The sequence below is a fragment of the Lycorma delicatula genome, chromosome 3, assembly GCF_047948215.1.
Source record: "Lycorma delicatula isolate Av1 chromosome 3, ASM4794821v1, whole genome shotgun sequence".
Taxonomy (NCBI): Eukaryota; Metazoa; Arthropoda; class Insecta; order Hemiptera; family Fulgoridae; genus Lycorma; species Lycorma delicatula.
The window spans coordinates 184,582,932-184,608,865 of NC_134457.1; the positions used below are offsets into that span (position 1 = coordinate 184,582,932).

The following is a 25,934-nucleotide window of genomic DNA, read 5'->3' on the forward strand; positions in this document are numbered from 1 at the left end:
TTATAACCCCAACTGCTCATGTTCCTTATCTGCACTATCAACAAATGATGCCAGTAGTAGTTGAGTGACCACCAGAGTTCAGGCTTAAATTTTCTAATTTATAATCATTTCTATCAGTCATTCTAAGTTATGACAGTAGTGCTGAAGTTGAATTTTCCACATCAAATTCTACTAAACAAGGATATTCAAATGGTGAGTAAAATTATTTTTTTGTTAATTTAGATTATTTCTAGCTACTTATGCATTAAAATTTATTATATATTCCTTGTTAGGTATTGTTTATATGTGAAAGTCAACTGACATAAACTGATTCCACAATGTATTCTCAGTACCAGTCAACATTTTGAGATTATATTTATTCTTTTTCTATATTTTCAGGAAAAAAATCAAAATTTAATGAATCATTTATAGCATGTTTTATGTATTAGAAAGCAAATTTACTATAACATCTTCTTTTGTTTCTGTTTCAGGGTGATTGTATTACTGATGATGAATAGCAAGTCAGCTATCATTTGCCATCTCTATTCAGATTGCATTGATTTAGATGAAGATGACAATGAAAAAACACAGTCATTTAATATAGAAGAAAAAATTACATTAAAGGATATGAAATATAATGAACTTGATTTAGATTCTGAGAGGCTGAAGCAGGCAACCAAGAAGTAAGAGTAGTGTTAGAGTTAGAATAAAATAAGGCTTGATCAAGTCAGCATATGCTTAACACTGCAGCTGCATCCATACCATCACAATCAGAAAATTTTTTTCTACCTGGGTCAAGCAACAAGCAAATTCTTAGTGCAGTAATCAAAGACCATTCTTATATATCAACAGATCTGAAAGGAAATAATTTGACAAAACGGATATTGTTTGTCAGTTAAAGAGAAAAACAGCTTCTGCTAGTTGCCAAAAACCATCAAATAATTCACTGTCTGATATTCCTCCAGTTAATAAATAAATAAGGAAACCAAAATCATGTCCAGAAAGGCCTGAACTTTGGTTCCCAGGAAGAGAGAATGAATTTCTGGAAATCCTCCAAAGTTCAAAAGTACTGATGAAATATTTATCAACTGAGATAATCATTATGAATTTTCAAATTTTTGTTCCCAGATAATCTGTTTGATCACATTACTTCTGAAACGTATGATCAGCAAAAATGGAAAGTTTCAGTTTCCGAGATGAAAGTATTCTTAGGAATCAATATTGTGATGACATACATAAGATATCCATCCATCTTGCAGTATGTACTGGTCTTCAAATCCAGGACTAAGGTTAGGCTTAATAGCTGATAATGTTTTAACTGTGACACTGAAGAAATCAAATGATTCCTTCATTATATAAATAATTCTGATGAGAAGAAGCTAAAAATAAATGCTAAATTTTGGAAAATTAGGCTCATAGAAACCGCACTTTCATGATTCATTTCATAAGGCAGCATTACTAGAGGAACATCAGTCAACTGATGAGATGATGGTGCCATTTACAGCCTCGTGATGGATGTGTGGCAGCAAGAATGGCATGCCATGACTAAGGGAAGGTCCTTGTATAGATTTATACAGGATTTGGGGAGATTTGGGTGGCCTCTCCTTTGTTTTTAAGGGCAATTTGTGTCCAGGTGCTCTCCAACCACGTGAATTTGAACCAATATTTGTTTCGGCTCTACCTGGCAGCTGATGACCTGTGCATCTGCGGGCACCACAGTGTGGTACAGTGTGCCACGGTGTGGCACCACACTTAGTTCACTCACCCAATTAGGTTTAGCTCCAGGAGCTAGTTAGGACTGGTTGCTTAACTGTTTCGAGGCTCAGTAGCTGTTTGTGGCATAAACATTTGGTCTTATGCATTAGGGTGACCAAATGGGGTAGTGCCAAGAGAAATGTCATGCAAACCAAATGAGCCTGTATATGCAGACTGTATTGAAAATTTCATATAAAATACATTCATGCACTTTCAAAAAACCCATATTACAATTTAAAAAAAATCTGATGTGGAATACTTCCTTACTTTGTACAAGGAAGTAATTATGAAAATATGTTTTTAATTTAAGATAACGTGTAAAATTAAATTGATTTATAAATGTATAAGGAAGTTTGTAATACACAAAAAAAAAATAACTTGTTCAAAACATTTTTATTTTAGTGATTACCGCAAATACATGGTGACATAAGTTGATGCCACTTCATATTTAAGCCCATAAAACTAAATTGAGTGAAGTTAAATTTTTTAAATATTTTTCTTAGGTATCTTGGTTTATTTTAAAGCCCTGAGATTTTTTTTGAAAAAATTAAAAATTCAGGCATGAAGGAATTTAAACTTTCCTAGTTGTGCACTTGTATATTTGTTATGTTTCTATGATGTCCTCCTCTATGAATCATGAGACCTTGCCGTTGGTGAGGGGGCTTGAGTGCTCAGGGATACAGAGTAGCTGGACCGAAGGTGCAACCATATCGGAGAGGTATCTGTTGAGAGCCAGACTAAGGAATGATTCCTGAAAGAGGGCAGCAGCTCTTTCAGTAGTTGTTAGGGGCGTGAGTCACAATGACTTAAACGGCCATATCAACATCACTCAGTCCTCTGAGTACTGCGCAGCTGAAAGCAATGGAAAACTACAGCTGCTTTTTTTCCAAGAAAATGTAGCACTCTGCATTTTCAAATAGCAATGATGGAGGTGCCTTCCTTGGTAAAATATTCCGGAGGTAAACTAGTCCCCCGTTCGGATCTCCGGGTGGGGACTACTAAGGAAGGGGTCACCAGAAAATTAAAAAATAACATTCTACGAGTCGGAGCGTGGAATGTTAGAAGTTTAAAAAAGGTTGGTAGGCTAGAAAATTTAAAAAGGGAAATGGATAGGGTAAATGTGGATGTAGTAGGAATTAGTGAGGTTCGGTGGGAAGAGGAAGGCGACTTTTGGTCAGATGATTATAGAATAATTAACTCAGCTTCAAATAATGGGCAGGCAGGAGTAGATTTCATAATGAACAAGAAGATAGGGAAGAGAGTAGAGTATTTCAAAACGCATAGCGATAGAAGCATTGTAATAAGGATAAAATCAAAACCTAAACTGACAATGATTGTTAACGTCTATATGCCTACATGCGCCCATGATGATGATGAGGTAGAGTGTGTATACGAAGAGATTGATGAAGCAATTAAACACGTAAAAGGATATGAAAATTTAATAATAGTTGGAGATTGGAATGCAAGCATTGGAAAAGGCAAGGAAGGAAATATAGTGGGTGAATACGGGCTGGGCAAAAGGAATGAAAGAGGGGACCGACTTATAGAGTTTTGCACGAGGTATAATTTAGTAATTTCCAACACCCAATTTAAAAATCATAATAGAAGAATATACACTTGGAAAAAGCCAGGCAATACTGCAAGGTATCAGATAGATTATATCATGGTTAAGCAAAGATTTAGAAATCAACTTGTTGACTGCAAAACTTACCCTGGAGCAGACATTGATAGCGACCATAATTTGGTGATAATGAAATGTAGATTGGGGTTTAAAAACCTGAAGAAAAGGTGTCAGATGAATCGGTGGAATTTAGAGAAGCTTGAGGAAGTGGAGGTAAAGAAGATTTTTGAGGAGGACATCGCAAGAGGTCTGAGTAAAAAAGATAAGATAGAAAATGTAGAAGAAGAATGGGAGAATGTTAAAAAGGAAATTCTTAAATCAGCAGAAGCAAACTTAGTCGGAATAAAGAGAACTGGTAGAAAACCTTGGGTTTCAGACGATATATTGCAGCTGATGGATGAACGTAGAAAATATAAGAATGCTAGTGATGAAGAAAGTAAAAGGAACTATCGGCAATTAAGAAATGCTATAAACAGGAAGTGCAAACTGGCAAAAGAAGAGTGGATTAAAGAAATGTGTTCAGAAGTGGAAAGAGAAATGAACATTGGTAAAATAGACGAAGCATACAGGAAAGTTAAGGAAAATTTTGGGGTACATAAATTAAAATCTAATAATGTGTTAAACAAAGATGGTACACCAATATATAATACGAAAGGTAAAGTCGATAGATGGGTGGAATATATTGAAGAGTTATATGGAGGAAATGAATTATAAAATGGTGTTATAGAGGAAGAAGAGGAAGTTGAGGAGGATGAAATGGGAGAAACAATACTGAGATCTGAGTTTAAGAGAGCATTAAAAGATTTAAATGGCAGAAAGGCTCCTGGAACAGACGGAATACCTGTAGAATTACTGCGCTGTGCAGGTGAGGAAGCGATTGATAGATTATACAAACTGGTGTGTAATATTTATGATAAAGGGGAATTTCCGTCAGACTTCAAAAAAAGTGTTATAGTAATGATACCAAAGAAAGCAGGGGCAGATAAATGTGAAGAATACAGAACAATTAGTTTAACTAGTCATGCAACAAAAATCTTAACTAGAATTCTACACAGAAGAATTGAGAGGAGAGTGGAGGAAGTGTTAGGAGAAGACCAATTTGGTTTCAGGAAAAGTATAGGGACAAGGGAAGCAATTTTAGGCCTCAGATTAATAGTAGAAGGAAGATTAAAGAAAAACAAACCAACATACTTGGTGTTTATAGACCTAGAAAAGGCATTCGATAACGTAGACTGGAATAAAATGTTCAGCATTTTTAAAAAATTAGGGTTCAAATACAGAGATAGAAGAACAATTGCTAACATGTACAGCAACCAAACAGCAACAGTAACATTTGAAGAACATAAGAAAGAAGCCGTAATAAGAAAGGGAGTCCGACAAGGATGTTCCCTATCTCTGTTACTTTTTAATCTTTACATGGAACTAGCAGTTAATGATGTTAAAGACCAATTTAGATTCGGAGTAACAGTACAAGGTGAAAAGATAATGATGCTATGATTTGCTGTGATAAAGATGATATAGTAATTCTAGCCGAGATTAAAAAGGATTTAGAAGAAACAATGAACGGCATAGATGAAGTCCTACGCAAGAACTATCGCATGAAAATAAACAAGAACAAAACAAAAGTAATGAAATGTAGTAGAAATAACAAAGATGGACCACTGAATGTGAAAATAGGAGGAGAAAAGATTATGGGGGTAGAAGAATTTTGTTATTTGGGAAGTAGAATTACTAAAGATGGACGAAGCAGGAGCGATATAAAATGCCGAATAGCACAAGCGAAACGAGCCTTCAGTAAGAAATATAATTTGTTTACATCAAAAATTAATTTAAATGTCAGGAAAAGATTTTTGAAAGTATATGTTTGGAGTGTCGCTTTATATTGAAGTGAAACTTGGACGATCAGAGTATCTGAGAAGAAAAGATTAGAAGCTTTTGAAATGTGGTGCTATAGGAGAATTTTGAAAATCAGATGGGTGGATAAAGTGACAAATGAAGAGGTATTGCGGCAAATAGATGAAGAAAGAAGCATTTGGAAAAATATAGTTAAAAGAAGAGACAGACTTATAGGCCACATACTAAGGCATCCTGGAATAGTCGCTTTAATATTGGAAGGACAAGTAGAAGGGAAAAATTGTGTAGGCAGACCACGTTTGGAAAATGTAAAACAAATTGTTAGGGATGTAGGATGTAGAGGGTATACTGAAATGAAACGACTAGCACTAGATAGGGAATCTTGTAGAGTTGCATCAAACCAGTCAAATGACTGAAGACAAAAAAAAAATCTATGATGTAATCTACAAAGTTTGATTCTATTGTTCAGTATTATGTAAGTGAATATGCTCCATATATTCCAGTTCAAACCTAGTACTTACATAGCAGTCAGCACACTTTTATTTTTACTCATCTGGAAGAGTGTGTTCATTTGTGATTCTTTTCATATTTCAGTGTTACATACATTCTTATTCTCTTATTTTGAAAATGTTGGTTAATATATGATAATATTTTATGCTGTTAGATATATCTTTGCTTTTTATCTGAATACTAAGACCGATCCCATGCATCAGTGTTAGTATGCACCAGAATTAGCCAGTTCCTTGAAGTAAATATGACTCATAACTCTGACCATGACTCATAAATTTACTAAAAAATAATCAATGGTATTTTAATGCTAGCAATATTGTATGTCACATTTGCTCATATTCATGAGTAATTTTCTTTTCTTTTAATATTTATAAATACAATTATAATACCTTGATAAGAAATCTGTTTAAATTTTAAGATCACAACGAGAAAAATTGAATAGTAAAATTTAAATTTGCTTATAATAATTTTATTACAATTAAGTTAATTTGTTTTATAATTATAATGATACTTTTTTAACAGGATTAGACCAAAGTTAGGAGAAACTGAAGTTTTTCATGGTCTCGCTGATTACCATGCTGTAGCAGTTGTAGGGTTAGGTCCAAAAGACCCACCTTACAATGAAGTGGAGTATTTGAATGAGACAAAAGAAAATGTTAGAATTGCTGCTGGTGCAGGGGCTAGAAAATTACAAAAATTATGTGTAAACAAAATTGAAATTGAATCATTTGCATGTGCTGAAGCTGCTGCTGAAGGTGCAATTTTAGCTGTTTGGAGATTTCAAGATTTGAAAAATAAGGAATCACGGGATACTGTTTCTGAAATATATCCTTTTGATGACAATGATGTGTAAGAGTTACATTATTAAAGTTTGTTAAAGTATAAACAGTTAAACTACTTAAAACATTTACTAAATGGGAAATAGCAAAAAACTATGTAAAATGAATAATACTAAAATTTCTTAAGCTATTGAACACAGTTTTCATTCTGACATTGCTACATTAATTTGATTTCATAAAAAAGAGATCAATTTTTTTAACAAATTTTTATTCATTAAGTTTTTAAAAATAACTATAGTACACTTTATTTTTAGGTGAAAGTTTTTTATTATTTTCACTTTTCCTGGATCTGAACTAGATTTCATACTAAATTAATCTTCACAGGCTGCTTCTGGGAGTGCTGCTTTTCTGGTGGCATTGGATGTAGCACTTACGTTTGAATCACTTGTTTATTTTTAAGGTTCTTTGTTTTTATGATGTTGGAAGAGTGTGTGTTTTAAATATTTTTATTTATTTAAAGTTTGTTTCTATATGTTTTTTGTGCTTGTATATTTTGAGTATCCAGAATAAGAAAGTGTCAAGTTTGTGTCTTGTTTTTTAACGCACAAGATTTTCATACTGTTGCTGGTATTTCTGGATGAGTGGTTTGTTTGAATGAGCTGATTTGTAAAAGAAATTTGATAATGGAGTAAAGAAAGAGCTTTTGTGGATTCTTCGTATCATTGTGAAAAACAGCATCCTGTTTTTTCTGATCTGAGCAATCAAGTTTATATATTACACATACATCATATTTTTTGGATTGTTTGTATATTGTTTTATTAATGGTTCTATATGCACTGTTGTAACCTCCCTTTTTTTAATTTGCTGCTTCTGTTTTTGGGGATTTTTGTTCTGAAATTGCTGTAGAAATCCTGTCTACTACTGTTCTGTTGTGCACACTGCTGTAGCTCATTTTTTATTGTGTGATGCAGCTAATCTTTTATTATGTACAGTTTAACTTTTGATAGATTTTATGTGAAATTTTGTGGAGTCTGTAAAGCATATTTCTCAAAATTGAAAGTATATTTTATGAGGTGATGACTTTCTGTTGTGATAGGTTTTTCCACAAATTTTGAGTCTATGTTCATGTTTTGTGAGAGTTATGTTCAAAATATTAGCAGTAAATGTTTTTTTGTAAATTTTCTTGGTGTGTGTGAGGAGGTGTTCTCAAACTGTAGGAGGATTATATAACATAGGTTTGTAATGCTATCATTGTTTGTGAGGATTTTTTTTCTGTATGTTGTAAAACTTTCATCTAATATGCCTGGGATGGTGAATTCTATAGGTTGTCGATTAGATTTTGTGCAAAACTTTTCCTGAAGATGGAAGTAACTTGGTTTTTGTAATTTTATTGAGAGCATCCATTATTAATGGATTCACTGATTAGGTTTTTAGTTCTGTTATTCTCTTTGAAATGGTTGTGTAAGATTTTGATTGTTTCAGAAATGGAAATGCTATTGTTGAGATTTTTTATATGTGGCATTGCAAAGGAATATGTTTTTTTTTAAATAGGTATACATTCTTTTTTATCACAGTATTGTCCCCATGTTGGATATGATTTTGGGGGGTTGGCGTCCCCACAGGCCTAGCCTCTGCAGCTTTTCTTCCCACTACACACAGAGCTGCAAAACACTTTACACTGCACACATATACTACATCAAGAAAACGACACAATTTACAACATATACCATAACACGACTACACAACAACATTCTATACTATTTCTTCTTTTATTTATACTTAGTGATGTTGCGATACCTTATGAAACACAACTGTAATCCAAGGAGGAAACTATTGTGCCAATGGGTGGATGTCTGTACATAGTGAGTCTTAAACAATGTTCTATGGGCATCTGGGTGAACCCAAGTGTATGTAGCTCTAGCTCTGGTATGCATGCACTCTGCTGGAGTGGTCTTTTATATTGCTGGTATTCATGGGAACCATATTGCAGCCCCTAATAAAAACCTTTCAGTGGTAACTGATCCACTTGAAAAAACCAACAAAAATAGAGGTTTGAAACGACTATTTCTAATAGGGAAATGTAAGGAAATGCTTGTGGCTCACCGAAATCAATAAAAAAGCTCAAGGAGTGGCATCCTGTTGATTGAGGTGAATAATGATGAACAGAGCTGAAAACTCATAGTACTTAGGTACGTAGGGATGGAGTAAGTGATTATAGAGCAACACAACATACTAAACTCCAGCAAGGGAGTTATCTTTTGCTGTGACTTGGCTGATATTGAAATAACAGAGATATGTAAAGAGCTGTCACCACAATCTGTCACTGCTGTATAGAGGATCATGAAGAAGGAGAATGGTTTTGATATGCCAACATCCTCATTTGTCTTAATGTTTTCTGCTCCAACTGTTTTTGAGAGAATAAGAATTGGCTACCTCTTTGTACATGTGCGACCATACATATCTAACCTGAGACATTGCTTTCAGTGTCAGGGTTTTGGACACAAAAAAATTGGTTGCACCAAGGAGTAAGTATGTGCGCGTAATAGCCAAACAGAAGATAACGATAGCGCATGCAAAGAAATTTAGTGATAGTTTTGTACAAGCTCTTTCTAGCAATGTGCAAAAGAATAAGAATGTACATTATGCAAAGAACTAACAAAATTTGTACAGGCTTTGTGAGAACAGGTACAATCCCTTACCTCTGCTATTTCAGCGTTGAGTACTGATAAGGAAAAGTATACTTTTGGTGGAAAGACCAACAATGTTTTACTGAAATCAACTTCAGTTAGTACACCACCAAATAAAACTCCCACTGCACCAGCAACACAAAAAACTACTAAGATCCCATTGAAGGGATTTTTTCTATAAAATTCTATTGCCTGGTTTGGTATCTCCAGCCTCCCAGGCATCTAAATCTTCACTACCATCTCAGAGTCTCTTCGAGGATATGGAGATCGATGAAGAATCAGAAGTTAAGCACTTCCTGAAAGTCTTAGGTACTTAAATGAAAAACCAGATAGTTTTTGATAAGTAATCTGCACGCAGTTTATGTATAACAGTTTTTTCTATGGCTACATACTATTCAGTGGAATTTTTGCGGTCTCAGTTCTCATTGTGAGGATATAGAAATCCTAACACAGGAAGAAAATCCTTTAGTACTGTGTGCAAGAGACTTGCACTGAAACGTGGTAAGGATAAATCATGCTCGACATGTTATCATCCTATCTCCTTGACCAGTACCTTGTGCAAGATTATGGAATGAATGGTAAACCATCATCTAGTGTGGTACCTTGAGAGAAACTTCCTGATTGCCCCAGAACAATGCGGTTTCTTCTAGGGCAGATCATCTATTTATCACATAGTTCCCATAGAAGCTATTCAAAGTGCTTTTCTACTTCGCCAAAGCATGGTTGCTGTATTTTTCAACTTGCAAAAGGCGTACGACACCGCATGGAGGAGAGGACTTCTAAAATTCACTTAATGAATGTGGTGAAAGGTTATCTACTCGCATTTAGCAGGGGTTTCCTTAGTAGTCAGTCCTTTCGAGTTTGAATTTGAACTACAGTATCTGGAAGTTTCACACTAGTAATAGAGTTCCTCAGGGAAGTGTTCTAAGAGTCACTTAGTTTGCCTTAGTCATAAATACGAGGGACAATCAATAATTAAAGAGACCAACTGAAGTAGAAAAAATGTATTTTTACAAAATGAGACTTTTACTACTTCTGAACATAATCCCTACAATATCAATACACTTGTTCCAACGATGAACTAGTTTTTTTTATACCTGATGCAAAGAAGTCTTTGTCTAGTTTGAGCCTCTTTCCCACAATTTCTTTGATCACCTCATTGTTTCTGAATTTTTTTCACGTAATGCCTCCTGGAGTGGAGCAAATAAATGAAAAATTGAGGGAGCCAAATCTGGACTGTAGGGAGGATGTGTAGTGTCTCCCAACCATTTTTCAAAAGGGTCTCTTGGGTCACCTGGGCGATGTGAGGACAAGCATTGTCATGTAGAAATATTACTCCTTTTCTTTGAGATCCGCAACATTTTTTCCTCATTGCTGGCTTCACTTTTTTTATCAGCATGTCTCAGTAGTAAACAGTTTATTTTCCAAGTAATCACAAAAGACGACACCTTGGGCATCCCAAAAGACGATCAACATGACTTTTCCCGTAGTATAAAAAAGTGCATGCGAAAACCAGTTATATGTTCTTTATTTGTAGATGATTTTTCTATTTACATAGCATGTACAATGTTAGCTACAGGTGAAAGGCTGCTACAAAACACAACAACCCTCTTAGAATCGTGGTGTAAATTTACTGGATTCACGTTTTCCCCTCAAAAACCAAGTGCATTTGCGTTTCCCGGTTGAGGGAACATTTGACCCTCAACTGCATTTACATGATGAACCAGTTTAAGCATGCACCAGTGACTAATATGGGTAGCACATTTGAAGGTTGAAGGTAAAGTGTCTAAAAATGTTAGACATGCTGAGACCCGTTGGGGAGTCGATCGTGTATGCATGTTGTGCTTCTACAGACCTATGGTCCGCTCCCGCATGGACTACAGCTGCGTAGGTTATTCATCGGCGCGGGCCACCGCACTAAAGATACTCGATGCAGTCCCTCATTAGTTAATCCGTCTTAGCCACTGCTGCTTTTCGCTCAAGCCCCGTGATAAGTCTGCTGGTGGACAGTGGTGAGCCATCTCTCTGGAACAAACGGAAGCAAATTATATGCTTCTACGTGGCTCGCATTAAAGTGCTACTAACTCACCTCAACCTTTGATATAAACTTCGAACTAGCATGTTAATCAATACCAGGAACAGCCGAGATCTATTGTTCCGCTAGGCATCAGAGCTCAACGCCTTTTCTCAGTTCTTAAGTGTACAATTACCTCCAATCCTTACTGTTGCTTCATGTTATGTTATTACCTTCCTTGGCAGCCTTCTCACGTTAACTACTGCCTTTATCTTTGTTAATATAACAAACAGAACAGAAATCCGGTAATCTTACGAAACATGCATGTTCGGCCTTCCCATCATCACTAGTATTTTTGTTGCAAAACTGTATACGATTGCAGATTGTATGCCATTAATTAAGGCCTTACATATAATTAACCAAAAATATTGACATGCTATTATTTTCTGAGATTCCATAAGTGCCCTACAGGCGTTTAATAATGTGCACTCTAGACTCCCTGTTGTCTGTAGGATCATCTCGCACCTTGCAAATGAGTAGACGTAATACAACAGTGAGCTTTTGCTGAAACCCCAGCCATATAGGAATTTCAGCCAATAAGCACGCAGATAGTGGTCAAAGAAAGCTTGTTTCCATCTTCCTTTCACTGGTGTCGCCTCTAACGATCTTGCCTGTTTCCTAAAGAGGGTGGTTGATAATGGGTAGCAAAGTGATTGGGATGCTACCATGAACAACAAACTTCGCCAGTTAACGACGCTTTCTCGCCGTGGCACTCACTTCTCTTGCAGAAATAACCGTTAGGATGTTAATATTTGCAGTTTGCGAATAGGGCATACTAGGCTGATTTATGGATATCGGATGACTCAAACAAATGCACCAATTTGTACTCGCTGTGACTGCCGACTGACAGTGCACCACATTCATGCGGGATTGTATATATTATGATCCATTGCGTCACGAATGTAACCTGAGGGCTAACATTGAACTACTTTAGGGGATGATGAAATAGTTTTATCTTACGTTTTACGGTTTCTTCGGGCCGTCCGTTTATACTCAATTTAAATTTCTAGTGCGTATCAGTTGTTCATGCTAACTGCTGTATAGCTGAAATTTTATTATTTTGAGACATAGAATGTGATTTATGTTAGTTTACTACAACAAACATGTCGTAGCCGGGCGATAACGCCGAAGCAGTTTTCGCCCAGAATAAATAAAAAAAGAAAAAGAAATGATGTTAGATATCAGTTAATTACAGGATAGGTTGATTTATCTTTACAAATTTTGTGAATTGCTTGAAAAATGTTATAGTTTAAAATCTGATTATTCCAGGTATATGGTATCGGTTTCTGCAGTAATTATGTAATTGGATTCGTTGATGAATTCTTTATTAGTGTTCATATATTTTATCTTTAGGATCTTGTTTTAACCTACTGGGTTGATCTAGTGGTGAACGCGTCTTCCCAAATCAGCTGATTGGATGTCGAGAGTTGCAGCGTTCAAGTCCGAATAAAGACAGTTACTTTTAAATGGATTTGAATACTAGATCGTGAATACCGATGTTCTTTGGTGGTTGGGTTTCAATTAACCATACTTCTCAGTAATGGTCGAACTGAGACTGAACAAAACTATACTTCATTTACACTTATACACATCATCTTATGAAGTAATGCCTGAACGGTAATTCCCGGAGGCTAAACTTGAAAAAGAAAGAGAAAGTATCATGTTTTAATTATTTGATATTTTTCTGTGATTCAAATTGTTTATTTTCTTATGTTGTTCTTTTTTACCATTGATGACAATTCTGGATCCTTTTTCTGCCTTTTCCAAAAGTGGTGTTTTGTGGACGGTTTTTTTGTTGTTTTTTACTATCTGCTGTGTTGTTTTTTAAGCGGTTGTTGCATTTCAGAAAGGTTGGTTTTTGCTGTTTGAATTGTTGCAAGTTTTACAAATTACTTGTGTCATAGTATATTTATGTTGAAATGATGTCTTTTTTTGTTGAACATTTTAATTTCTGTTTTAACGCTTATGGTTGGTTTTTTTTTAATGTAAATTGTATTTTAAACACTCTTTTATCAAGGAGTCCTTTTTTATTTAATTTGAGTGATTGTTTATATGATTTACCACAGGGGGGTAAAATTCATGGATGAGCAATTATCTGTGTTGTAATATTGTGTTTTTGATCTGACTGTGTAATTTCTTGTCTTGATTGTTTATTTTTTTTTAGTTATTCATTTCTGTCAATCAGTAATGTGGGAAAATATTTAAATGTGTTTGTGATTTGTAAGTATATTTTATAAAGTTTAGTAAAAATATGTGTGTGTTTGTTTTTATGGATGTTTGTTCTTAATTTTGATTTGTGTGTGTTTTGGTATGAATGCATCTTCAAAATGAAATGTACATTAAAATCATTCTAGCCTTTAAAATTTATAGTGCAAAATATTTTCCTGAGAATTATTTTTTAATTTTTAAACCTTACAAATGTTATTCCAATATCAGACTTCATTGTTTAGAAGTTGAATACATGAATATCCAATACCAAATAATAAATTAAAAGAAAACAATATTAAACCTGAAGAGGGTAGCTTTTGTGCATATTTCACTCTTGTCAATTTCAGAATGGTAGCAAATAATTGGTTGCATCAATAATTCCCAATATTGTCTTAAGAATTTAATATATTTCCCTGGTTCAGCCTGTTTTATATCCTAGATTTTTGATTCAGACTACTACTTTTCTACATTTTTCTGGTAGGTTTCAAATTCCTTGGTTACTGTTTTTCTTTAATCTTTGCCAGTAATCTTGTGATCCTTACAAATAAATTAGTGATGCCTAAAATAAAAGATGTCGTTGATTTTAATTGTAGTCTTTGTTGTAATTGTTTTTGCAGACTACTCTTTAATTAGTAAACCATACAAAATGGTAAAGGTCACGATATCACTTTTTAATGATTTCTTGTTTAATGTTTTGTATTTCTAAAACACCAGTTTTCTTTAAAACACTTTTAATAATCTTGTAATCTATTATTTCAATGTAATTAATTTTTTTAATAATAAACTTTCTACTCTGGTATAAATTTTTCACTGGTGTTATATAATTCCATGAATAGAAAAAGTTTCTTTTGTAGATAAAGCTCAGATTATAATTCCAAAATCTTTGTACCGTATGTTACATTTTACAAAATCATCAAATGCACTTAATTGATCTTTGCCTTTTATAATTCAAATACAGCAAATTTTTAAGTTTCTGTTACTAAGTCTGTACAGCCACTAAACAGGTACTACTTCTAGGAACCATTCATTACCTTACTGTAGCCTTTCCACAGATGTCCACCTAGCTGATATCACCTACAGTACAACATTTAGTAAACCAAAAAACCTGCTAGCTAAAATTAACGATAATGTCTTCTATTCCTTGAGGCATTGAATTCCTTGTAATGTTAATTAAAATGATTCATGATTAGTTAAAAACACTAATAAAAGAAATAGAAATCTTTTTTCAGATCAGGCTGGCAAAAAGGAAGAGAGAAAGCTAAAGCCCAAAATTTTGCAAGAATGTTGGAGCAGTGTCCTTCAAATATTATGACACCCACTCATTTTGTTGAGGTATTTATAAACTGAAATCTATATTTTCTAAAGAAGAATACCTTAATATTAAATATATACACCTAAATAAATATATACATATTATAATAATTTAAATATTAATAAAAATAAAATATATATATCTAATTGTAATATATATACATTAAGAATTATTGTATATAATTATAATATATACACCTGATACATCCTCCCATTTAATAATAGCAGTTTTAAAGTATGCTAGATAGTAATAGAATATTACTTCAAATATGTTTATACCAAACCAATGTTACAATAAATAAATATACAACAAATCCAGACTTATAAACAGGTTATTTTAATTAGGGGAAGGGTCATCACTGATTCTAAATTTTTTTTACTCATCAATCTCTGGATTAGTAAAGGCTTTGCACTTTTTTTTGGTTTTTAAAAGCTGAAAAAAATTATTACTTCAACTCTTAGCAATAAATAACGATGTCTTTTATTACAGTATCAATAAAATCTGACTTCAAAGATCCAAATTTAAAATAATAAATTTATCAAAGTTCTTTTCTAACAATCCTAATTTAAGTCAGTAATAAGAAATGCAGTTATAAAATGTATAGTAAAAGAAGTGGTCATTCATTCGGGACTAAAACAATGCTTAAAGAAAATTCTGCAGGTGCTCTAAAATATACTTAAATAACCATAATGATCACTGTGTCTCTAACAATCACTTGTTAGGGAGAGCATTGTCCCTAACGACTTGGTGTTGAACCCAGTAACTCCTGGCTCAAAAAAAACAGGTCTACATTTTTTAAATTTTATATAATTTTCTGTTACCTGTTAACCAGTTGATTCAATTTAATGTATGTTGGTCATCTAAATTGGTTCAGCTGTTGAGTTGCTATGTTGTAGCAAACATGTTTACATATACCCTAAATACACTCCTTTTTGGGCAAAAAATATTTCAAGAACACATGCAATTTTTATGTTTACCTTGTCGTCAAGTGATGTTACTGGCAGTTTATCCTTTTTATTAAAGCATACAACATATTTATACTGCCCAAAAAGTGTTTTGACAAAATGTGTGTTTATACTTCAAATCATTCAAGACTGAAGTTGTAGCCTTTGTGTTGTGTAGAATATCAAATTTGATATCAGTGTTAATGAATTTATGATTTTTGTCTATAAGAAGAGAAAAATAAAATATACGATTCAATTAAAGCTTGTAACACAATTTCTAAACAAACACAATTTCCCTGGAATAAAGAGACAACTTTTGCAACTGTACAGTGTCTTCCTTTGTTAAATGGAATCCAGTTTCAAACTAAGATAAATGAACCCTTAAAAGAAGCCACCCAAAATAACAAAGACAAAATCTGTTGTATATATTTACTTATAACACACTGCATGTCATTGACTAAAATTACACAACAGTATGCTGAAGTATGCCATTTCAAACAAAGGTATCCCATTTTCCTAAACTTATTAATAGATATTACTGATAAACAAAAGAACACACTGTACACTACACAGTTCCTAAGTTACACTTACAGAAAATTTTATTCCCTGTAATACATAATAACGATTTATTCACCTGTAACATTACTCCAATTTGTGCATTATACATTGGGAAGTATATAAAACAGCTCCAATACAAAAATGTAACTATCCATAGAAACATAGAGTTTATTTATATAAACTGTGTAGGATTCAAAATGCAAAATTCAACAGTGGTAACTACCTTCATAATTCTACACATCCAAAGAAAAGAGCAATCTATTATTCTTGAAAAATAATAAACATTTATAAACTGGAATTCTAAATTGATATAATTCAAATCCATCATACTTTCTGATGAAATTGTAAGTAATGTCGCCCAATACAAAAAAAAAATACCCGCAATAATATCGATTGGCACTAAGGTGAAAACAGCAGCACCAGTGAGTGGAAAAAACAGTTTTAAAACATTAAATTTAGTCAATTTGATACAAAAGAAACTGATAGTTTTATGCAACAAAACCCAAATTTCTTTGTTTTCTGATCCTGCCTTATTCTCCACAACTTTATTTTATTTTCTTTCTTTATTACAATATTAAAAAAAAAACTTCATGATTTAATGATTTATTTATTTCAATGTCATTTCTATCACTTGACAACATTTTTGAATATCAAAGACCCTTTTTAAATAATAATATTAAGAGGTACTTTCATTATTAAATTGGAAATTTACTAAAAGTAACTTTTATTGAAATGAATTACAAATATTATTTTACTTGTGTATCAGATTTCATAACCTTTGATATTAATGATTTTCTAATGAAATGATTTGTATACTGTTTAAAGATAACAATTTTTGGTATTTTTGCATTAACCGGTATGCATATTATTATGTATTTTTTATCTAAGCTAGTCTTAAGAGTAATTTGAAATAATTTTTAAAAAACTCTTTTAAAAAAAAAAATTATAAAATAATCATTTATTTTTGCTATCTTTTTTGATTAATCCAGTAATTACACGAATTTGATTAATCTTGTATAGCTAACGTTAATTAGACAAGATTAGCAAGCAAAGTTATGTTTATTCAGACCGACGAAATCGTCCCGCAATTCAGCTGATTCGAAGTCAAGATTTCTAAGGTTCAAATCTTATTAAAGGCAGTTACATTTTGTATGGATTTAATTACTAGATCATGGATAATGGTTTTCTTTGGTGGTTAGGTTTCAATTAACCACACTTCTCAGGAACGGTTGACCTGGAATTGAACAAGACTACACTTCATTACACTACATTACATTCATACACATCATCTTCTGAAGTAATGCCTTACTTTGGTTCCAGGCTAAACAGAAAAAGAAAGGTTATAATAATCTAACCAATGTTACCTATGTTTGCTTCGGTTGCTAACCTTGACTAATTAACAGTAATGTTTTGATTATTTAGGTACTTTTGTGCATTAACTAGCATTAGATAAATAAATACATAATAACAAAATTATGTAAAATAAATTTGCGTGACAGTTAATGCACAAGTACCCAATTTTTAATTAATGACATGACTAATAATGTAATATCCTTGCAGTGTGCAGTTGAAGAATTATGTCAAGCAGGAATTCAAGTAGAAGCTCGTGATTATGATTGGATGCAAAATTCAAAAATGTTATCTTTCCTGACAATGGCCCAAGGATCATGTGAACCACCTCTCCTGCTTGAGATGGCCTACTGTGGTGGTAGTCCAGATAATAAACCAGTCCTCATGATTGGTATGAGCAGTACAGAACCATTAGAATAACAATTTTTTAATAAATAACTACTTTCTTTTCTAAATTTCTGGATTGTGTTTTCAAAAGTTCTACTTGGAGATTTTATTCATCTCATTCAAATGTAAAATTGATTACTGTCCTGCAGGTGGTATTATTTTTAATAGCACTTTATTTGAGATTAGGAAAACCCTTTAAAATATGGCCGAATAAATATTTGATCTGTGATTCTGATTACACAGAGTTTTGCACAACATTTATTTACCAAGAAATTTAACCAAAAGAAGATTGATTTCATTACATATGAAATTATTATCCTAATAGAATCTTTTTTAGCATACCTAAACCATGACAAATATAATGAAAATGACTTAATAAATATTATGAATGCATTCCATTAAACAGCAACAGCTAAAATAACAAATTTCAGTTACAAATATACTACTGAAAGGTTGTAACAAAACAACTAGTAATTTACCAGAAACTATGAAAAGATTCAAATAACGCCTGGAAAAACTTGGAGAGCAAAACAGTTGTTAAAGATAAACTGATAACAGTATTGAAGCAATTCAAGTTCTGGCATAGTAAATTAGTCATTAAATTGTTGACAGATATCATGATTCAGTAGATTTAAATTTCCATTAAATTTCATAAAGGATCCAGGTATGGTTTTGTAATTAGCTTTAAAACTTAGGTAAAGAGGATTTCATCCATCTTGCACCTTATAAATTCATTATGAAGAATTCCAAAACCAACATAATAATAAGGTTTGCCCTCCCAGTCCTTACGATGAACATTATCAAAAAATTTAAAGAAGCTGAATATCATCAGAGTATTCTTATCAAAGAGATATGAGTGATTAACACAGAAAAGAAAGTGTGGAATGGGAAATATTCAGGAGAAAACTCCTTCCAAGAAAACGTAATTCCACATTTATAAAATATAAATATAATATTTAGCAATATCAAGAAAATGTGCTATTTCAAGAAAATGTACAGTAGCTGTAACATCTGTTATACATCAGATTCTAGAAAGTTTGAATTATGATTGCCAATACGTTCTGTGTTAACAAAAAAATGCTTTCCTCATGTTATAAAAAAATTTTACTGTAGTAAAAAGTTGCAAATAACTTTACTAGCTAGTTTTCACTCATTATGTTAATCTTCTTCCAAGGTTGCCACTGGGAGCATTAATTGCCCTTTGATACTACTGGATGGGTTAATATTAAAATTGAGTTTTGAAAGTCCTTTGTTTTTTGATAAGTTTAAAGAACACGTATTTTAAATTGTTTTATTCATTGAGAATTTTATTTTCACATACTTTTGTGTGTTAGTATTTCAAATTGCTCAATTGTATTAGATTTTTGTCCTTTGTTTTTTACATTTAAGAGTTTCAAGTTACTATTAACATCATTTATGTGTGTGGTTTATTTCAATCAGATAGTTTGTGAAGTGGATTCTTAGGTAGAAAGAAGAGTTTTTATGTGTTCTTTGTATTGTAGTAAAAAGGACAGCATCCTGTTCGTTCTATCTAAAACTTATTACAGTCTGTCTGAGTATCATTTTTGTACACCCAAGGAAATCAGATTATGTTAGACTGTTTGTGTCCAGCTGCCTCCTCACTAATGCTGTCTCATCCCCAACCAAGTAACAAACATTGTTGATAGCTCTCTTCATTAATAGTTCTCTTCTGCCATTTTTGCCTGAAGAATGGTTGGTAGAAATCACCTTCCAATAGATATTGTTTTCAAGCAATTTATCCAGGAGGATTGTGGGACAAAGCCTTCTGGTGATTTTAGTTTATTGTAATCTCTCTTCAACCCACGTAGAATAGTCGAAGAAGGTGTGACCACTGTGTCTCATTTAGTCCATAGTAGTTACACTTTGCATTCTCTCTTCTCTTCCTGCTCTTCTGGCTAGATGTTGAATGCAATCAAAAATTACTTCTCCATGCCTCCAACAGACCCATTTTTCCTTTTACATGCTTGAGATGACCTTGTGCATCCATCGGCCAGTAACAGCAGCATCTCAACTCTCATGCCACTTCTCTAGTTGTGAGATATCATGACTCACACCAATGTACTGTTTGTGTTAACTGTGACAGTCATCTGACGGTACACCACATACTTGTGGATTGTATATGTTACGTGCAGCATTGCGTTGGAAATTTAAATTAGGGACTAACATCTGTCATTTATTAGGGAAAAATATGGTGATATTATCCAATGTCTTGTTGTTTCTTAAGACCATGCATTATTTATATTCACATAATTGGTTATTCCTATGTTTTCTCCCAAGTATGTACATTTATATACATTTTAGTATTGTTAATATTGTCTTTATTTTGGTTTTATTCTACATTTAGTATACCTAGGCCTTTTAGATCTGTTTAATTTTTAAAGTAAATTTTAATTGTTAATTTTTTATTTCTGTAATTTTGTGTCAGAGTGCTGATAATGACATCACAAAAAATAGTGATATACAAGACTGTTCCTTCATTTTTCCCAATCACCTTTCAACGCATTCACTAATGTTGCGGTCCAAAGGTGGAACCCTGGCAACCATTAACACTGCCTTGGTTTAGACACTTCAGTATGCAGAAGCAGTTCAGAGCACCATCCTCCTCTGAATCTTGTTGAGCATGTTCCTGCATCTCTCGTATTACAAGGCTCTGAACCAAACTGTGCCAGCATATGAAGGGTGGACCTCACAACTGTGGCCAGCACCCTCCTTATGTATAATTGTAAGTAGACCTATATTCCTCATGAGTTTGAAGAACGCCATCAAAACCTTTTCCACCATTTTGGACATGCACCAAGAACCTCACACATATGTCCAGCCATACACTGAGATACTTAACAGACAACTTGATATATGACTGAATCTTCCACTTGGATAGTTATTTGAGGGAGCTTCCTCCTGTTGGCCGGGATAAGGACTTCCATATTGAAATTTTAATTTTTAAAATTGACCTCGATAACTTAAATTTCTTACAGTAACCTGGAAAATATTCTTTTCTACTTTATCTGCCTACCCTTTTAATTTAACATCACAAACCCAATGAGAGGATATTCTGCACACTCCACTAATTTTATCATTTTGTTGACAAGTTATTTAAATGTTAATGTAATAATGATGATAGTAATACAGACAATTTAACAGGCTAATGTATTTCAGTATACTTCTAAACATGATTAAGTTAGTATTGCTTTTAATGTAATATAAATAGACTAAGTTAATATTTCTTAAGTAGGCATAGGCACTAAAATATCTCCAACTGTTAAAATGTTCCATAATCTGTAAATATCCTTGTAAGAAAAGATAATGATATGTGTTCTTAGCCACTAAATGGGGCACTTCTTGTCTTTTCAATGTGTAACTCAAAATTAGACCAAGTGTTCAAATTATTCCAATAATTATTCAAGATTTGGCTAACTAATTATTAGCTGACAATAGTTTTTAATTGAATTATATAATTTTAAAATGCTTTAAATTTAGAAGACCCTCTTTGTACCAATGAATCAATTCAAGTAATTTTTTTATATTTCTACAATATTAAAATCCCTAACTGTAATACTTATACATTATCATCTGAATACACATTCTGATACATTAAAGATACAAGAATGGATTAAAAGTGAAATGTAAAAGAAAAAGGAAATTCTACTTATCAACGAAAGGTCTAAGTAAGACTTTCCAGAACGAACATTGTTATTTTATTTTTTTATGTTTTAGGGAGTGGACAGCTCCTATCCACATCAAAAAAAAAAGAAAAATTTCTTTCCCTACCTGATAAAATTACTAGTGATATAGTCTAAAGACTAATCTTGTCATGACAGATCATCCATAAATAGACTTTGTGAAGGATATTAAAACCCCAAATAAACTCAAGATAACAAGCGTGTAAAGGACATGTGCCACTCCAAAATACTTTAAAAACATTTAACCATTTCTAAAGAAATGTCAAAAAAAAATTTACATAATATTTATTGAGCACTGTTAGTTCTGTAAGCTAAATAAAATAACTTCTTCATAAATTTTATCACCAAATTTCTTCTTTTCTTTTTTCCATCTTCCTGAAGGCTTCATGTTGAACTCCAGTGTGAGAGGCCTTTGATATGGATTCTTCTGATCCTCCAATAAATCATGGAGCAATTTCCTGTTGCCAGCATTAGATGATATTAGCTCCAATGCTGTGGTCAGCAGTGTATCAGACTCAATGTACTCGATGCTAAAGCATGTGGGGTGGCCAAGTGCTCGTCCATTCATTTAAACGCCTCCGTGCTTTCGGAGGCACCGCCTTTTGAAATCTTTTTCTTCTAAAATCTTTACTTCCAACTTGTCAGATTCCTGAATGAGGATTTATCTATATCTAAACTTTGATTTGTGTTTCGCTTTCGCTTCATTTGGCTTTATGTTAGAATTGGTCGAAGGCCCAATCCGTTTTGGAAAAGAAATCTTTGTTTTACTAACATCCACTGCCTTCTGCAGGGGTTTACAACTAGTTTCTTTAACTGGTTTATTTTTCAATTTATTGTTAATGATGTGTTCAACCATCTTGATTAATGTTGGTGCCAGCTCAGATATTACATCTCCTGTTTTAAAAGGGGGGTGCTGAAGCTGCAGCAACTTAAGCATAGAACGCATTCTTATGAATGGACGAACATCTAATCAATGAAAACTAGCTATTATCTTCTCTTGAATCAGCTGAACGTCAGGACATGTGACGTGGACGGTACAACTTCTCCATTGTGTCTTGTGTTCATCTTTGACATGCAACAACTCCTTGTGGATGAAACACTTCAACAGTTTCTTCTTCTGTGCAGTTTAGTAGGTCCTTGCACATTACAACTCTTGGAAGTATTTAAATTACTTGTGGAACAACTTCAATGTCCATGAGTCTTCCATCTTCTTTGCTTTGAGTAGCTGTGACAACTGTAGTTCGTTGATGGTCTCGATAAATAATCCAGTCGCAGTCTTTCTTGTTTCCTTTACAAGTCCTCCAACTGGTGCTGGTGATCAGCAGCAGTTGGAAGTTAGAATTGACACATCTAATCTTGAAGATTAGATGTCACATCTAATCTTTGAAAAATCGCCTTCCTTCCTCTTGATTACAAGATATTTAGGAATTGACCCATCACTCTTCAGTTGAAATAAAAAAATAAAAGGTTTGATCCTTCTTTTCCAAAATTCTGCACTCTTTTTTGTCACTAAACTCTATCTTTTTTCTCCTTCACTTCTGAAGAAAAAGGTTCTCCAATATGAGGGGTTTTACGTGGACCTTTTGTCATGAAAATTATGGAAGTAGAAGATTCCATAATTCTATGTCTCACCAATCAATATGTCACAAGATGGGGCAGAAAGATGGTTGGGAGTTCCCTGGATCATTGATCATGCCTGGCTCCCCCCAGTCAGTCACCTCCCATAGATTTAACATGGACCGGGAAGTCAGGCACTGCCTGACCCACGATACTGACATCCCAGTGCTTGCACATAGCAGTAAGGGTTCTGATACCCTTACCCACAGAACAATCACAGCCAAGGTTCAAAGTGACTGACTCACACTGGAAGGCACAAGAGTATAGCAGAGCAAGCTCACAGCAGCCTACCCTTGACCCGGCACCATAACCAGGAAGAGGGATGAGCCACCCCCTCACCCGTACTCTGCCCATCATCTGCAAACACCAGACTACAGTCATGCATCCAGTCCCTGCTGCAAACAGTAAAACCGAGAAGCACAACCGCAACCAGCTTGGACAGCTTGAGACTGCTAATCTCGTACTCCACAGGGAAGCTCCTAAGTGAGATATTGGCCCTGTTGGTCTACACAAGTGAAGTACTACTGAAGTACCATGTTGTTTCCCGCTCTAAACTTGTGCTTAGATGTTAACTGCACGGATGTGGGGTTGGGTTTTGTCCAGGGTATTATTTAAATAGTTTCAGGTACCATGAGTATGGTCATCTGGCTCATGAATGTAAGGGTACTGACTAAGTAGTATAGGAGCTGACTAAGTAGTGTTCCACTCCCCCCCCCCCCAGCGACGGTGCATGCTCTGACTAGAAAAAGGCATGAGCGCCCTGCAGCTGGCCCACACACACCCGGAAAAAGTAAGTTTCAGGTCTTCCGGGAAGCCCTGGAGCAGGTAAAGAAAGGCTTCGTTAGAATGTTCTACAAGCCAACCTCAACAGAAGTTGGCTAGTCAAGGATCTGCTGCTACAGCTAGCCAGGGACAGGGAGGCTGGCTTGGTGCTGATCAGTGAACAGTAGTGGGATCATGACAATTCCCAATGGTTCTGGGACTCGCTCGGAACTGCCGCTATTTGGATTCCATACCGCAGCAGAGCCCAAGTTCGTAGGTATGACACAGGGGGGGGTTCATTTGGGTATGCTGCGGCGATGTGATAATTTATAGTTGTTACCTCTACCCAAATGACTTGATAGTGGACTTCTGCTGAAATGTTGGTGCACTGGAGGATGTTGTCCTTGCTGCCACCGGTGGGGTGGTTGTAGCTTGGGACTTCAACTCCAGGATGGTCGAGTGGGATATGGAGCATATCAACAGTAGAAGACCTCAATATAGAGAACACGACGACATTCCGCCATCCAGGATTTTTGGAGACCATTCCCAATATTTCCCTCGCCTCCCTCCAAAAAAAATTATTACTACTCTTCTCTCAGTTATTAATTAATTTCTAACAAAGTTGTTATTTTTAACTTCTCCTTACCTCTTGTTTGACATTTTTATGGCATACTAGAAAAAGTCTATAGATTACTAGAAAGTTGGTTTTTCTGTCATTTTTGGGGTCTTATACTTGATTTACAAAATTGATATTTATATACTTTATGCATTTTAGTAACATTTGAAACAATTTGATACCCGCTGAGTTGGCCTGGTGGTAAAACTCAACATAGCTTGGGACATGGACCAACCAAAAAAAGTTTCAGAATTTACACTTATGTGTATCTTGAGTAAATAAATAAATGCTGATTTCATATGTTATACTATATTTAGGTAAAGGTGTGACATTCAATAGCGGTGGTCTTTGTTTGAATCCTGACAATAAACAACTTCTTGAATATAGTGCAGACATGGCAGGAGCTGCTGTTGTACTTGGCGTTTTTAAGGGTCTAAGTGCACTTAAAGTTCCAATTAATTGTAATGGTGAGTTATTATTAATTTCATTTAGATATAATATGTAATAATCCATTTTTTTACTTAATCAGTTAAAGAAAAACAAGGCTACACTCTATTATTAAAAAGTGCTCTCCTTTTAACAAATCTTTTACAAAATGACCTTTGGTTTTTCCTAATCAGTATAGTTACAGCGTGGCCATTTTATTTTGAAAATACTATAATTTTTTTTATTATATTATTTTATTTACTTTACTACAATTTTTTACCACTTTATTTTTTTAGTTTATGTAAGTGAGTATAGGTAGCACTTTTAGTCTAAGGTAAAAATTTTTATGTTTAGAAGTATGGGGTAGAGTCTGGAAACATAGTAGCAGACTCTACCATTCTGGTGCACAGTTCTCACCATTCCTAAAAGTAAATGTTTCCTAGGTTTACTTCTAGATATCTAGTAATCTAAAGAAGGGTATTACCCGCTATGGATGCCTAGCTGTTTGGCTGGTGCCAATTATCTGTGGTATACGCTACAACAATGGCCATTATGGAAATGAAGAAAAATTGGTGGATTTTTTCTGTTCCTAACTCTTTACATTTCCTGATATGGTTACAGCTGCATCAACCTATGAAGTCTTGTTAACTTATACTCCATACTGAGAAACCGAAATTAGAATGCCACATCATCCCCAGAGACGTGAACACTCATTTTCTGTAAACGTGGTAAATTGTTTGTGTATGCTGTAAACAGCAAAGTAAGAGCATGATTTTCTGCAGGACCTCAACCAT

At 34.0% G+C, this 25,934-nt stretch overlaps 1 protein-coding gene across 1 annotated transcript in view; it reads left to right on the forward strand.

The window, feature by feature from the left end:
* The window catches only part of LOC142321258 (cytosol aminopeptidase-like), a 45,423-nt gene that overhangs the window by 3,807 nt on the left and 15,682 nt on the right, over nt 1-25,934 (forward strand). The window contains exons 3-7 of the mRNA XM_075359256.1: nt 471-662; nt 6,242-6,568; nt 14,697-14,799; nt 17,842-18,022; nt 25,032-25,181. Coding sequence (XP_075215371.1) covers nt 471-662; nt 6,242-6,568; nt 14,697-14,799; nt 17,842-18,022; nt 25,032-25,181 — 953 coding nt within the window. The remainder of the gene's footprint in view (nt 1-470; nt 663-6,241; nt 6,569-14,696; nt 14,800-17,841; nt 18,023-25,031; nt 25,182-25,934) is intronic.